This window comes from Oncorhynchus gorbuscha, linkage group LG17 (genome assembly GCF_021184085.1).
Source record: "Oncorhynchus gorbuscha isolate QuinsamMale2020 ecotype Even-year linkage group LG17, OgorEven_v1.0, whole genome shotgun sequence".
Taxonomy (NCBI): Eukaryota; Metazoa; Chordata; class Actinopteri; order Salmoniformes; family Salmonidae; genus Oncorhynchus; species Oncorhynchus gorbuscha.
Window position 1 is genome coordinate 3281659 of NC_060189.1, and position 15761 is coordinate 3297419.

General features: G+C 43.3%; 1 protein-coding gene across 1 annotated transcript; it reads right to left on the minus strand.

Moving 5' to 3' along the window:
* Positions 1–6768: 6768 nt before the first annotated feature.
* Positions 6769–14752, minus strand: srsf5a (serine and arginine rich splicing factor 5a). The gene is made up of 8 exons (XM_046308134.1): positions 14615–14752; positions 14002–14136; positions 13451–13521; positions 13100–13246; positions 10120–10192; positions 8464–8537; positions 8074–8181; positions 6769–7788 (listed from the first exon to the last, which is right to left on the minus strand). Exons 2-8 carry the CDS (start codon positions 14125–14127, stop codon positions 7449–7451), a joined length of 939 nt encoding a protein of 312 aa, XP_046164090.1. The 5' UTR covers positions 14128–14136; positions 14615–14752; the 3' UTR covers positions 6769–7448.
* Positions 14753–15761: the final 1009 nt, after the last annotated feature.

A 15761-nucleotide genomic window follows, 5' to 3' on the forward strand; every position in this document is an offset into this window, starting at 1 on the left:
GTTTTAGGATTTTTAAAACCCCAATGAAAACAGAAGCCATGTTCCGACCTGTTAAATAATTACTAAAATATAATATAAAATAATAAATAGTTTTGTACTATCTTCTCATTGTGCCTGTTTCTTAAACGGTCCACTGAGTGTTCAGAATCACCAAAATGACCAGAACATTTCAAATAGCTGTGAAAGATATGAACACAAAACTGAATACCACAGCTTGTGGTCGATAATATTTTATGCAGTAATTTCCCGAAAAGGGTTCAGTCAAAATGCATTCACCAGATTTTGACTCAACATTCAATGAGTAAAAATTTACCTGAGTTTCTCCAAATTACCGTTTGAATTCATCAGTACAGCAGAGAGCAGCTCCACTCCTGAGTATTCTGGGTGATTCTAAGTGTGCGTTCTCTAATTCACATTCTCTAATTCTCTCCTTCTCTCTTTCTTTCTCTCTCTCGGAGGACCTGAACCCTAGGACCATGCCCCAGGACTACCTGACATGATGACTCCTTGCTGTCCCCAGTCCACCTGGCTGTGCTGCTGCTCCAGTTTCAACTGTTCTGCCTTATTATTATTCGACCATTCTGGTCATTTATGAACATTTGAACATCTTGGCCATGTTCTGTTATAATCTCCACCCGGCACAGCCAGTAGAGGACTGGCCACCCCTCATAGCCTGGTTCCTCTCTAGGTTTCTTCTTAGGTTTTTGCCTTTCTAGGGAGTTTTTCCTAGCCGCCGTGCTTCTACACCTGCATTGCTTGCTGTTTGGGAGTTTTAGGCTGGGTTTCTGTACAGCACTTTGAGATATCAGCTGATGTACGAAGGGCTATATAAATAAATTTGATTTGATTGTAGCTCAGGTTCTAGCTCTCTCAGGTGGGAGGGTGTTTGACCTCAGAGCTGAGGCCAGATGAACACAGCCTTCCTCTGACTCCACAGAATGACAACCTGCACGAAGAAGTTCACTCTTAGAAATAGACCCATTGGTACTCTCTGAACCCGAATAATATCCATGCATGTCAAATACAACACACGGGAGAAGTACTGACCTCAGTGTCTCCCGTTTACAGTGTGGACCTTGCTGTCCAGCAGAGAGCAGCTCCACTCCTGAATCCTGCAGGTTATTGTCACTCAGGTCCAGCTCTCGTTCTTGTGAGGTGTTTGAGCTGAGAGCGGAGGCAAATGCTTTCACAGCATCTCTATGTAAGGTTCCCTCCATCCAGACCATGTGGGGTTGTAAAACAATAGTTCATAGTGTATTTGTATCAGGATTTACAATCCGTTGAGCGTTGCTCCTGCGTGATTGACTTAAATGTTAAGCGCAAGCGATGTCGGCTCAATCGGAAATGACCTTGAAATGTCAAGCGTGGTACAGCACGGCCATTATGGAGAACGGACGGCACGGCCATTATGGAGAACGGTTCAACTGAGATCAGAATCTGACAAACTATTGATGCTGTTTAGAACATTTGCAGAATTCTGGGATCAATTATCTTTACCTTGATGATGATCGATTATTGGAGTATAAATCCATAGACATACATGTGCAAGTCAAGCCATATCGATACCAGTGAGCATAATGGCAACGTGAAATCTCCAGCAAGCTTGGTTTGTTATGTGTTACTGACGAGGCTGGAGACTCAGAAATCACTTCCTCTGATCTGGAGGTATGACTTCAGTTCAAACATGTACAGCTTCCCCTTTCTGAAATCAGCAACACAAAAAGCCCAGAGCTGACCAATGTGCAGGTGACACTTTGGCTTCTGAGAGAAGCTCAGTTAGCTTTTGATCTCCTCCACTAGAGAATATGGACATTCAGCTTGTTCAGACAGCGGAACAGATTGATTCAGCTCGCTGGAGACAGGGGATTCTCCCTGATCTTCTCCTTGATGTAGTTCACTGTTTCCTCATTGGTCTGTGAGCTGCTTCCTGTCTGTGTCAATAGGCCTTGTAGGAGAGTATGATTGGACTCCAGTGAGACGCCCAGAAGGAAGCGGAAGAAAAGGTCCAGGTGTCCATTCTTACTCAGTAAGGCCATGTCTTGAGGCAGTGTGTCTTCAGACATCTGAAGTTTTTTTTGGTTAGGGGGGTGGGTTTTCTTGCTTGGTTAATAGATTTACATTATCTTTGGTGAACGTGACAAACACAAACACAGCAGCAAGAAACTCCTGGATGCTCAGATGAACAAAGCTGAACACTGACACTTCTCTCACATCAATGCCACACTCTCTTAGGTCTACCTCATAGAAGATCAGATTGCTTTTCTCCAGCTGTTGGAAGACCAGTTTTCCCCCCCATCTTCAGAATCTCTTGTGTGTGAATCTGTCTCGGCTTTCTCTTGTCCCCCATGAATATTTCTGGGGTTTTGTGTAATACGTTTTCGTTCAAGAAGTGTGAGTAAATCTCAGTCAGAGTGTTGTGCATCTCTCCCGCTATCTCTCTCTCTCTCTGCTTCTCCCAAATGTATTTCTAGAACAGTGGTAGTGGTCCTTGATGCCTTTATGTGTTATTCTGCTGGCCAGGATCTCATCACTGATTGTCTTCCTAAAGTACTTCCCCTTCTGTGGGTCGATGAACACTCAATCAGGATTTGATTGGCTGCTGCAGAATGGGAGATGTGTCCACAAGAGAGGAGAGGTAGGCAGAATCCCCTTGATTGAGGTTTGTCAGCAGCTCATGCACTGAGGTTGACTCTGTGACGTCACAACAGCTGTCGTTGTTCTGGAAGTTTTGAGGAAGTCGGCACTCATCCAGACCATCAAAGACAAACAGAGCGTTGTACTTGTTGGTTTCCATAGAAAGTGATTTTAAAAAAATATTTAAAAATCAGCTCTATTTCTTTAAAAAAAAAATAATAATAAATTCAACTCCCAAAAAGAGAATATAATTTGAACATAATTTTCTCTTCCTTTCAGCCCCAGTCTAAAATAAACTTCACTACAGAGTGTTTTTAAGATGCCAGAGACTTCTTCTGTCAGCATATTTCTGATTTGTCTTGTCTAGTCCAGGTAAAGGCTCCAAGATGTCGTTCCATTTGATTGATGTTTCTTATGTCGCCGGTCGTCTAGATGCTCTGCTTCTGTCTTACCTCATGTTCTGTATTGACCTGTGACCTCTGTGACGTAGAAGCTCCCTGTCGCGTTTGGTTTCATTGTTTGGGTATTATTTCAAAACACACCTTCAACTCTTCCTCTTCAGCAAGTTCATCTAAAGAGACCTGACAATGCATTAAAAAAAAAATGTGTTTAGTTTTAAACACATTACACTCATATCACACAACGTTACTATGATATAGAACAGTGGTAGGGTAGCCTAGTGGTTAGAGTGTAGAGGTGGTAAGGTAGCCTAGTGGTTAGAGTGTAGAGGAGGCAGGGTAGCCTAGTGGTTAGAGTGTAGAGGTGGTAAGGTAGCCTAGTGGTTAGAGTGTAGAGGTGGCAGGGTAGCCTAGTGGTTAGAGTGTAGAGTGGTTAGGCAGTGGTTAGAGTGTAGAGGTGGTAGGTAGCCTAGTGGTTAGAGTGTAGAGGAGGCAGGTAGCCTAGTGGTTAGAGTGTAGAGGAGGCAGGGTAGCCTAGTGGTTAGAGTGTAGAGGAGGCAGGGTAGCCTAGTGGTTAGAGTGTAGAGGTAGGCAGGGGTAGCCTAGTGGTTAGAGTGTAGAGGTGGTAGGGTAGCCTAGTGGTTAGAGTGTAGAGGTGGTAAGGGTAGCCTAGTGGTTAGAGTGTAGAGGTGGCAGGGTAGCCTAGTGGTTAGAGTGTAGAGGTAGCCTAGTGGTTAGAGTGTAGAGGTGGCAGGGTAGCCTAGTGGTTAGAGTGTAGAGGTGGCAGGGTAGCCTAGTGGTTAGTGTAGAGGTGGGCAGGTAGCCTAGTGGTTAGAGTGTAGAGGTGGCAGGGTAGCCTAGTGGTTATAGTGTAGAGTGGGCAGGGTGCCTAGTGGTTAGAGTGTAGAGGTGGTAGGGTAGCCTAGTGGTTAGAGTGTAGAGGTGGCAGGGTAGCCTAGGGTTAGGTAGAGGTGGTAGGTAGCCTAGTGGTTAGAGTGTAGAGGTGGCAGGGTAGCCTAGTGGTTAGAGTGTAGAGGTGGCAGGGTAGCCTAGTGGTTAGTGGTTAGTGTAGAGTGGGCAGGGTAGCCTAGTGGTTAGAGTGCCTAGTGGTTAGAGTGTAGGGTGGCAGGGTAGCCTAGTGGTTAGAGTGTAGAGGTGGCAGGGTAGCCTAGTGGTTATAGTGTAGAGTGGGCAGGGTAGCCTAGTGGTTAGAGTGTAGAGGTGGCAGGGTAGCCTAGTGGTTATAGTGTAGAGTGGGCAGGGTAGCCTCGTGGTTAGAGTGTAGAGGTGGCAGGGTAGCCTAGTGGTTATAGTGTAGAGTGGGCAGGGTAGCCTCGTGGTTAGAGTGTAGAGGTGGCAGGGTAGCCTAGTAGCCTAGTGTAGAGGTGGCCTAGTGTAGAGGTGGCAGGGTAGCCTAGTGGTTAGAGTGGTTAGAGGTGGCAGGGTAGCCTAGTGGTTAGAGTGTAGAGCCTAGTGGCAGGGTAGCCTAGTGGTTATAGTGTAGAGTGGGCAGGGTAGCCTCGTGGTTAGAGTGTAGAGGTGGCAGGGTAGCCTAGTGGTTATAGTGTAGAGTGGGCAGGGTAGCCTCGTGGTTAGAGTGTAGAGGTGGCAGGGTAGCCTAGTGGTTAGAGTGTAGAGGTGGCAGGGTAGCCTAGTGGTTAGAGTGTAGAGGTGGCAGGGTAGCCTAGTGGTTAGAGTGTAGAGGTGGCAGGGTAGCCTAGTGGTTATAGTGTAGAGTGGGCAGGGTAGCCTCGTGGTTAGCCTAGTGGTTGTAGAGTGGGCAGGGTAGAGAGTGTACAGGGTAGCCTAGTGGTTAGAGTGTAGTGGCAGGGTAGCCTAGTGGTTAGAGTGTAGAGGTGGCAGGGTAGCCTAGTGGTTAGAGTGTAGAGGTGGCAGGGTAGCCTAGTGGTTATAGTGTAGAGTGGGCAGGGTAGCCTAGTGGTTAGAGTGTAGAGGTGGCAGGGTAGCCTCGTGGTTTGAACATTGGACTAGTAACAGGAAGGTTGCTAGATTTAATCCCTGAGCTGACAAGGTAAACATCTGTCGTTCTGCCCCTAAACAGGCAGTTAACCCACTGTTCCTAGGCCGTCATTGAAAATTTGAATTTGTTCTTAACTTACTTGCCTAGTTAAAATAAAAAATAAGTAAATTCAATCTCAATCAGGTATATGTGATAATGCGACAACGTAACAACGTAACTACAACGTAACAACGTCAACTACAGTATAAAACGTAGACGTCCACACTGGAGTGAAGATGGTCGTTCTATGGTCGGCCTACATCTGTCAATCAACTGATGGCCTACATCTGTCAATCAACTGATGGCCTACATCTGTCAATCAAGTGATGGCCTACATCTGTCAATCAACTGATGGCCTACATCTGTCAATCATCTGTCAATCAAGTGATGGCCTACATCTGTCAATCAACTGATGGCCTACATATGTCATAGGAACTGGGGCTCATCGAGGAACCTCCTTAGTTGGTGGGGATTCTTGTGGGAACCTCCTTATTTGGTGGGGATTCTTGTGGGAACCTCCTTAGTTGGTGGGGGTTCTTGTGGGAACCTCCTTAGTTGGTGGGGGTTCTTGTGGGAACCTCAGTTGGTGGGGGTTCTTGTGGGAACCTCCTTAGTTGGTGGGGGTTCTTGTGGGAACCTCAGTTGGTGGGGGTTCTTGTAGGAACCTCCTTAGTTGGTGGGGGTTCTTGTGGGAACCTCAGTTGGTGGGGGTTCTTGTGGGAACCTCCTTAGTTGGTGGGGGTTCTTGTGGGAACCTAACTGCTCAACTATAATCTAAACTGATATTGTTTTGTCATCTATCTTTTCATATTTGTGCAAATGGACACAATTCAATGGATATCAATCAATAGATCTAAGGATATGTATAAATAAAAGGGCTCAGTTGTACTACTGAATATCTCTTCCGCATTTACCCCAAACACTGAATCAGAGGGGGGGGGGCTGCCTTAATCAACATCCACGTCTTCAGAGAACAGTGGTTTAACCTCCATGCTCAGGGGTAGAACGACAAATATTTGTTTTTTTAACCTTTTTATCAACTCTGGGATCTGATCCAGCAACCTTTCAGTTACTGGCCCAATGCTCTAACCACAAGGTTACCTGTCTCCGTAGGCTGTAAGAATGTTGGAAGGCCAGCTCTATTGGGTGCAGATGACTGTACTCATCACTTGTCTGCAGGTATCCAGATGAAGCATTCCAAAGGAATGTCAATTGGTATGTGGTGCAGATCACATTTACCATCCTCCTCCATTACCTCTTCAATATGGACAAGTAGTGTATGGAAACCATAGGGCTTTTCCCCACATTAACCACAAACCAAGGTATGATTTCCATTGAGTGCATGTTCTGTTAATCGTCTATAGAAGATTAGCCTGGTTCCAGATCTTTGTGCCATTTCATTCAACTCCTTGCCAAATATAAATGGCACGACAAACAGACTAGAAGAGAAGAACGTGACATTTAAAATCTAACGTTTTCTGTACAACGGCTTTATTAATAAAAATATACATTTTCAAGTATCGTTCTCTTGGGTAGAAAATAAATATTAAAATTGTTAGTCAAATTTAAAAGTAGAAGTACCCATTTAATAAGAATTATAGTGTTTTTTTCAGCAAATGTTAAAACTAAACCTTGTGTCTGTAAATTATAATGTGTTTTAATTTACACAAGGTCTGTCTGAGGTGTAGATTGGAATCACAGACAGGGCCAAAGTGGTGATGGAAATATAACCTTGTATTGATTAGACTCATAACAGAAAACTCGGGGACAGAAAGTTTAACTTCAAATGGTACAGATGGTCATTAAATCACAATGAGACGTACAATCTACAGTGAGAACCTTGGATAAATCAACAGGAATAAATCACACTGTACATTTCCTTAAACGGTTCAGTTTTCCCCAAGGAACATGTTTTAATTATTCAATATGGCAAAAAACAAAAAAACAATTAGAAATTGAATTGGGGAAGCATGATCCGACCTATAAACACAAACGGCTCCCAAAACAGAGAAAAAAAAAACATTACAGGGCATCCAAGATACTGGCACGACAACCAATTCTCTGATTTTTTTTTTAAAAATTAGAGATTGTGGGAGATTGTGTCGCCAAAGGCAAGCCTCTCCATTCATTCCACACTAGCAAGCAAGCAGGCCGCCACAAAGCCAGGCGCCATGGTCTCAGCATGACAACTCTTCAGTCCATACCACTATGAGGCTGGTGGTCACATTTAAAAAAAAAAAATCAGGACAGGCTTATTGGAATAGATGGAATGGAATAAATGGAACGCTATGAAGGATTCTGTTCCTCTCATTCCATTCCAGCCATTCCAATGAGACGGTCCTCCCTCCAGCCACCACTGCACTACAACACCGAACTACACACACCCCCAGTGGGGCTCAGTGCTGGCTCTCAACCGAGGGGGAGCGAGCCCGGGACGGAGACTGCTTCCGGGCTGGGACAGGGGAACTGGGAGGAGGAGTGCGAGAACGGGAGCGTGGGGGAGGGGTACGGGAGCGAGGGGCAGGGGATCTGGACCGGGACGGGGAGCGCGAGGTGGAGCGATGTGCAGCCCTGCCCCCTCCTGCAGAGGAATCCTTCTTCTCCGGGGTACGGCTGGCCGAGCGAGATCGGGGGCTCCTGGAGCGGTTACGACTCCTGCTACGGGACTTGGAGCGTGGGGAACGGCTACGGGACCGGGAGTAGCTACGAGAGCCGCGGGAACGACTCCTGCTGTGGCTGTTGGAACAGAAGAATGAGAAGTTTGGTCCCCCCCCCTCCTCCAAGAGCCGTAATATATTACAAACACTCTCTGGACACTTGTCAGTCCCCACTTTCACCCACATACCTGTCTCCAACTCATTTCCTTACTGTCAGAATTGTGTCAAAACTAAAAAATATATAACAATAAAATATAAATAATGAGAGTATTGGTTTATAACTAGCTGGAAAATGACAGTCAAGTTCCTGTGTGTCTCGTCTCAGTGAAACTATTAAGTTGCAATTGGAAAAGGAGACACTAACCGGCTCTTGCGATCTTCAGACAGTTTCAACTTGCGTCCATTCAAGTCCGTTCCGTCCAGCTTATCAATGGCATTCTTCATATCACTGTGTGATGCGAACTCCACCACCCTGTAGAATCAAATCGCATTCAGTCAACAAGCTCCATGTCATAATAGCAACCATTCAATCCAAGGTTTGTTTAGTTTGTTTTCAAGTAGAGCAAAGCATTTTTTTTTTTTGTTAACAGAAAATGTGGGTTTATTATTGGACAAGCCCGAGGTAGTCTCTTCCTTTCTCAGTCCCATAACGAACATGGGTCATCGTGCAATGAGACCAAAAGTTTTGGTACGGAATATAACGAATGAATAAAGTCCAGATCCTGGGCCAACTGGACAGGGGAACTCGACTCACCCTTCATTCTTGTTGGTTCTGTGTGCATCCACAAAGGTGACTTCGCCAGCTTTCCTCATCAGGTCTTTCAGGTCCTACGATGAAGCATACGAGTCAGTGACGAGCTAACAGACTGTATAATGTGGCTGAGAGGGTTTTTTTTTGTGAACCTGGGAAAGACTAAATAAGACAAACCACGACAACAAAAATCCACCCACCCGGTAATACTGACTTCCAACAAAAAAAACACACTAATCATGTGATGTTTTAGCATTTTCAGACCAGGACGTTTTAAGTGATGAGCCACTGCAATAGCTTCACGGGTAAACCAACTTGGTTTAACTTAACTTACCCAAAGGAGAAACATGGTAACACTATTCGTTTCCTTGGTATTGTATTTGTTTCGTGTTCGTTAACAACTAGGGATGACTGAGACTACACATTTATTTATAAACAGAAGATACCAAGGCAACGAAACAGTGAGAAATCCCTTCTGAGAGGGGCGGCTTGGGAATGTTAGAGGTTTGACAACTATCGTGGTTTTAGGGGGGGTATCGTTTAAAAATTATTATATGCAATGTAATTTGATTTGACCTTAAACTCCTACTTTAATCAAGGGGTTATTTCATTAACCTATTAAGTAGCCTAGTATGATTCCATAAGGGCTTATAAAGACTGATAGAAAGCGTTCTCCAGTAAGACTAAGGTATATAATTCTACTTCCCATTCCTCCCAACCCTTAAACCCAATCACATGAGTTATATGTTACTTACCGTTCCATACCCAGGAAGACATTAGCAAAGAGCCACTTGTCCAAATAGAGGACCAATGGGAACCAATGCAGTCACAGTGTTAAGCCCTTGAGAAACGACCTCCCTCAGACTTGACAGACCCGGACTCCGGCCAGCCTCCACAAGGGACCACCAGAGAGCAAGTAGGGGAAGGAACGAAGGAAGAGGGCGTGCAGTGTGCCCAACTGTCAACACACCCAGCTCCATCAGCAACAGATAAAGAACCAAACGGGAGAGTGTAGGGAACGTGGAGTGGGTTGAGGGAGTAACAGGCTGGCTGCATTCGGGTGGGGGAGGGGGGGAGTTTTCCACCAGACCAGACCACAGAACCTCCAGACTGGGGCTTTACGAGGGACCATCCTAAGGCTATCCTGCGCTAGACCCCTTTCACCAGCTACGGGGCCCAGCCAAGATTTAGACCAGCGGCAACTGCGTGTAAGGAGAGGCACCAAATGGACACTATTGAAAACACAACCAGCAGAGGGCGCTATGCACATCAGACACCTCCAGGGGAGGCAGTGCATGCAACTCCTTCATAAACTAATAACCAGATAATATTTTTTTTTTTTTTAAAGGGGGTTAAGATGTGTTCGGTTACATTTACCTTTAAGTCTAAGAGGTGCTTATTATTTGAAAGATACAGTTACAACGAAGTCAAGAAATAAACAATTCTGAATTCATAACATGGAAATGGGTCCTTGCCATTCTATCCACCTAATGGGCTATTGAGCATATTGCTACGTTTTTTAAATAAATTTAAAAAATTGCATGTCTCAATAAAAATACAAATAAAATGCTGCTTCACACAGACTAAAAAGGCAGTACCAGATTAAGTAAAGGATAATTGTTTTGTATCACATTGGACCAGAGGAGTGTAACCGCTCACCTGCCAACTGATCCGTGACGACAGGTTCTCCACAATGATTCGGTGCTCTGTTCGCACCGGGGGACCATACCTACTGCATGGGTGGGACAGAGCGAAGTTGTAACGTGCAAGAGATAGTGTTTTATTGGTTTCAAATCACACTCAGAAAATTACTGAAACCCCATTTACTTTCACACGTTGAACACTAAACTGTAACCACATTGACAAAACTCCATTCACTGCAAAATAAACTCCCACGCTCCTAAAATTGCCCGGTGTTCCAGAATTCATATATGCAAGATTCCAACCAAGAAGTGGGAAATCTGAGGTTTGTAGTTTTCCAAGTGATTTGTCTATCCAATATACAGTGTACATTTGGTCAGATTGCACTCCCTAAGGCTACCACTAGATGTCAACAGTCTTTAGAACATTGTTTCAGGCTTCTACTGTGAGGTGGGAGCGAATAAGAGCTGTTTGAATCAGGGGTCTGGCAGAATGCCATGAGCTCAGTCACGCGTGCGGCCGTGAGCTCCGTTCCTTTTCAATTCTAAAGACAAAGGAATTATCCGATTGATACATTATTGAAGATTTATGATAAAAAAACACCCTAAAGATTGACTCTATGCAATAGAATCTGTAATTGATTTTTAAAAACTTTGTTTGGACTTAGTGCCTGTGCCTTGTGCATTTTGGATCACTGGACTAAACGCGCAAACAAAAAGGAGGTATTTGAACATAAATCGACTTTATCGAACATTTGTGGAACTTGGATTCCTGGGAGTGCATTCCGATGAAGAACATCAAAGGTAAGTGAATATTTATAATGCTATTTCTGACTCCACAACATGGCGGGTATCTGTATGGCTTGTGTTGATGTCTGAGCGCTGTACTCTGATTATTCCATGGTGTGCATTCGCCGTAAAGCTTTTTTGAAATCTGACACAGCGGTTGCATTAACGAGAAGTATATCTTTAATTATATGCGTAACACTTGTATCTTTCATCAACGTTTATGATGAGTATTTCTGTAAATTGATGTGGCTCTTCGCAAAATCACCGGATGTTTTGGAAACAAAACATTACTGAACATCACGCGCCAATGCAAACAGATTTTTAAAATATAAATATGAACTTTATCAAACAAAACATACATGTATTGTGTAACATGAAGTCCTATGAGTGCCATCTGATGCAGATCAAAGGTTAGTGATTCATTTTTATCTCTATTTCTGCTTTTTGTGACTCCTCTCTTCGGATGGAAAATGGCTGCATGTTTTTTTGTGACTGGCCGCTGACCTAACATACTCGCATGGTATGCTTTCACCGTAAAGCTTTTTAGAAAACCGGACACTGTGGTGGGAATAATTTCAGGGATAGGGGGCAGCATTTTCACTTTGGATGAATTGCGTGCCCATAGGGAACTGCCTCCTACTCTGTCCCAGACACTAATATATGCATATTATTATTACCATTGAATAGAAAACACTGAAGTTTCTAAAACTGTCTGAATTATGTCTGTGAGTATAACAGAAATCATATGGCAGGCGAACTTCCAAACCGGAAGTGGAAATTCTGAGGCTGGTTGTTTTTCAACTCATCGCCTATTCAAATCCCAGTAATATATGGATCTGTTTGCACTTCCTACACCTTCCACTAGATGTCAACAGCCTGTAGAACATTGAATAAAGCTTATACAGTAATGTGGGGCCGGGTGAGAGGGGAATGAGTCAGTGCCAGTTCCTGGTCACACGCATTCCACATGATAGCGCCTTGCATTCCATTACTTATACAGACATGAAGGAATTCTCCGGTTGGGAACGTTATTGGATATATATGATAACAACATCCTGAAGATTGATTCTCTACTTAGTTTGACATGTTTATTCGACCTGTGATATAACCTTTTGAAGTTTTCGTCCGACGTTATGCGTGAGTTGCACGTTTGGATATGTGTACTGAACGCGCTAGCAAAAGTAGCTACTCTGACATAAATAATTGACCGTATCGAACAAAACAACAATTTATTGTCGAACTAGGATTCCTGGGAGTGCATTCTGATGAAGATTATCGAAGGTAATGGAATATTTATGATGTAATTTCGTATTTCTGTTGACTCCAACATGGAGGAGAAATGTTGAGTATTTCTGAGCGCCGTCTCAGATTATTGCATGGTATGCTTTTTCCGTAAAGGTTTTTTTTTTTAAATCTGACACAGCGGTTAAATTAAGAACAAGGGTATCTTTAATTATATGTAAAAACATGCATCTTTCATCAAAGTGCATGATGAGTATTTATGTTATTAGATTTCTCCAGATATTTTGGAGGCCTTTCTGGACACGGCGCCAATGTAAACTAAGATTTTTGGATATAAATATGCATATTATCGATTATTAATATTAAAAAATGCATGTATTGTGTAACATGATGTGTTATGAGTGTCATCTGATGAAGATCAAAGGTTAGTATTTTATTTTTATCTCTTTCTGTGTTTGTGACGCCCATCTTTGGCTGGGAAAATGGCTGCGTGTTTTTTGAACTTGGTGGTGATCTAACATAATCATATGTTGTGTTTTCGCTGTAAAGCATTTTTTTAAATCAGACTTTTTCATCAGGAGACTCATCTTTAACAAGATGTTAATCTTTCATTTGCTGTATCGGTCTTGTTAATGTGAGTAAACTTCATCTTTCTAAAAATATATATTTTTGAATTTCTCGTGCTGCCTTTACAGTGGAATGTTGTGGGGGGGTTCCGCTAGCAGAACGTGTGTCCTAGACAGGTTAACAATAAGTTTACCTTTAAAATGGTGTATAATACTATGTTTGCGGAATTTTAATTATGAGATTTGTTTGTTTGAATTTGACACCCTGCACTTTCACTGGCCGTTGCCAAATCGATCCCGTTAAAGGGATTTCAGCCATTAGAAGTTAAGGAAGTTTACATAATGTTGGAAGGCCAAACTGCAAGCGAAGAGGTCGTGAAAGGAGGTTTGAGGAGTCTATACCTGGAGCCACCACTATGACCGCCAGAGCCCTGGCGGTAGCTGCTGAAACGAGGTGAGAAGCGTCCTCCTCCTCCTCCACCACCACCACCCCCCATCCCTGGTCCACCACCCCTCCCTCTTCTGGAGCGGGCATGCTCTATCGTCACCCTATAGAGACAAAACAGTTAATACTGAGGCTACCAGAAATGACTGATAAAGTAAATTAAATGCACGCACTGAATGCAGCTAGGCCCAAGTCAGAGAAAGGACGAAGCAGTTCTGTGTAAATACCACTACTACATGGAGTAACCGCCCAAAACACATTTCACCATTGAGCTTTCTTAAATACTTTGAATGCATCTGAATCTTTACCTTTCACTACAGAGTTCCTTGCCATTCAGCTCATATACGGCATCATCCGCATCTCTATGGTCGTCAAACTCCTGATTAAAGACAAAGGGGGTTATGTAATTAAGGATGATTTCAAAACTGTTTTTTTTTCCACTGGGGAAAAAGAAAACAGAGCGTTGAAACTGAAAATCGATTTGAAAGGTCATCCAACTGGGCCTCTTCCTGGAGCTCCGACCTGAAGGTTTCTGACGTCATATTTGACCTCGTATTTTCCCCCAGATGTTTTGAACGGAAGCATAACCATCCAAACGTTCACTGACCACCCCCCCAGACAAGTCTTTGGGTCACTCGTCAGCCAAGCTTGTACTCTTATCATACATATATATATTTATTTTTTACTAACCAGGGTCTGAAATCTGTGCCATGTAATATACGGGAAAAAAATACATTTCACCACTCAGCGGGCTAAGTTAGGAACATGTTCTACTAGCCCGGTCTGAAAATTAATAGTTATAGGTTAGTTATAACCGTTAGCTGCCCCTAACGCCGCCGATTGGGAAAGAACGACTTACCACAAAGCCGAATCCGTTCTTCAAATTTACTTCTCGGATCCGTCCATATCCCTTGAAGAATTTCTCCACGTCTCTCTCACGGGCGTGGGGGCTCAAACGGCCGATAAACACACGACATCCACTCATGATGATACTCTGCATTTAAAACAACAACAACAAAAATGTTATTCAACTATAAACAGTAAACGTTACCCTCTCAAACACGTAGCTAAACTAACATTTACCGAGAAGGCCCAGACCAGCCAAAGCGCTAACAATACGTTGCCAAATTAAGCAGCCGTTAAGTCATTTTAGTTCATATTAGCCAGATAAGTCAGCAAGTTAGTCTAGGTTAGGCAACGTCAATAGTATATTTAACTAGATATACATAAGTAACACCAGTTATATACCGTTTTATATGAAATAAATCCCGATACGGCGTGGGTATGCTAACGTTACTTGCTAGTTACTAGCTAGCTAGCGAGAAAGTCGTTAAAAGTATGTCGTGTAGTTAACTTTCTGCTCGCTTAGCTACAATATTAGCTCGGCATTCGGATGAACTGTTAATCATTACATTATGCGTTTGCCAAATATGTGTGCCAATCTGCTAAATGATTATAAACGCGAAGCTCACCTTTCTGTCGTCTTCTCGTTACTTCTCGCTCGTTTGTGTATCAAAATGGCGACAGCGCGAGGCAACCGGATGTACTTCAGGACCAAGGTGAATGGGTGTGTTCTCTGACCTATCAAAACCAGTTACACAAAACCCCTGATCTGTAAATGAACAAGCTCAACCTTATTAACTAACAAAAAAAGTATATATATTTTTAAATTATTTTTAAATCCCCATCCCAGCAGGAGGCCTTTTGTCTTCTGGTAGGCCGTGATTGTAAATAGGAATTTGTTCTTAACCGACTTTATTTTTTATTTTAATATTTAAAACATGCAATCTACTTGCAGTGAAGCCGCTCACATTTACATTTACATTTAAGTCCTTTAGCAGACGCTCTTATCCAGAGCGACTTACAAATTGGTGCATTCAACATCTACATCACATTAGTCATCTAACAGACTCCCAACCAGGCACACAGAAGCAACCAGGGTCAACGCACTGCTGAAGGTCACGTCGACAGATCTCCCACAAAGTCCAAAACAGGGACCCAAACCAGCGATCCATCAGCCACCGGCCCAAGCTCTCAACCGCCAGGCCACCTGCCCTCCATGATCCACCCACAGTTCCCTAAGAGCTGCCCCTCAACCATCCGAGAGCCCCACAGTCCCCCCCCCCGAAAAATAATTCCACCCCAAGACCCCCACACACACTCTTATTCTCACACTGAATGAATGTGTATACTCATGTGTACAACACTGCCCCTCAGTGTCATTCAAAACATACTTTTTGTTGTTTTATTTTGACTTCATTATTTACACTTTTATCTTTGACCATCATTCTATCCCCCGCCCACCAACTCCACTCCCACTTGCCCAGTCAAATAAAGGTTCTATAAAATAAATAAATAGTTCAATTTTCCTCCCATTAAATGTTGTTTGTGTCAGACTCTGTGTGGCCTTATTGTAATGCAATGCAACAGGACAAAATATATTGGTGTTATTCTTGTATCTTTTTTATTCCATTACCATTCTTAAAATTGTGGCATCGTCTTTCAATTCAGGGAAAAGCACATTACCAATTGAGGTTAAAATTGACACAATAGAAAAAGTTATCCGACTGTTCTTCTCTGTAGAAAGTGTCAATGGTAAAGTATGGAATACTGACCTTT

Coding starts and splice junctions, on each gene's coding strand:
- srsf5a (XM_046308134.1), bottom strand. CDS start 14,127: ATGAGTGGATGTCGTGTGTTTATCGGCCGTTTGAGCCCCCACGCCCGT. Junction 13,247..13,450: donor AAGGAACTCTGTAGTGAAAG/GTAAAGATTCAG, acceptor TTGTCTCTATAG/GGTGACGATAGAGCATGCCC. Junction 8,538..10,119: donor CGTCACGGATCAGTTGGCAG/GTGAGCGGTTAC, acceptor GCTTCATCGTAG/GACCTGAAAGACCTGATGAG.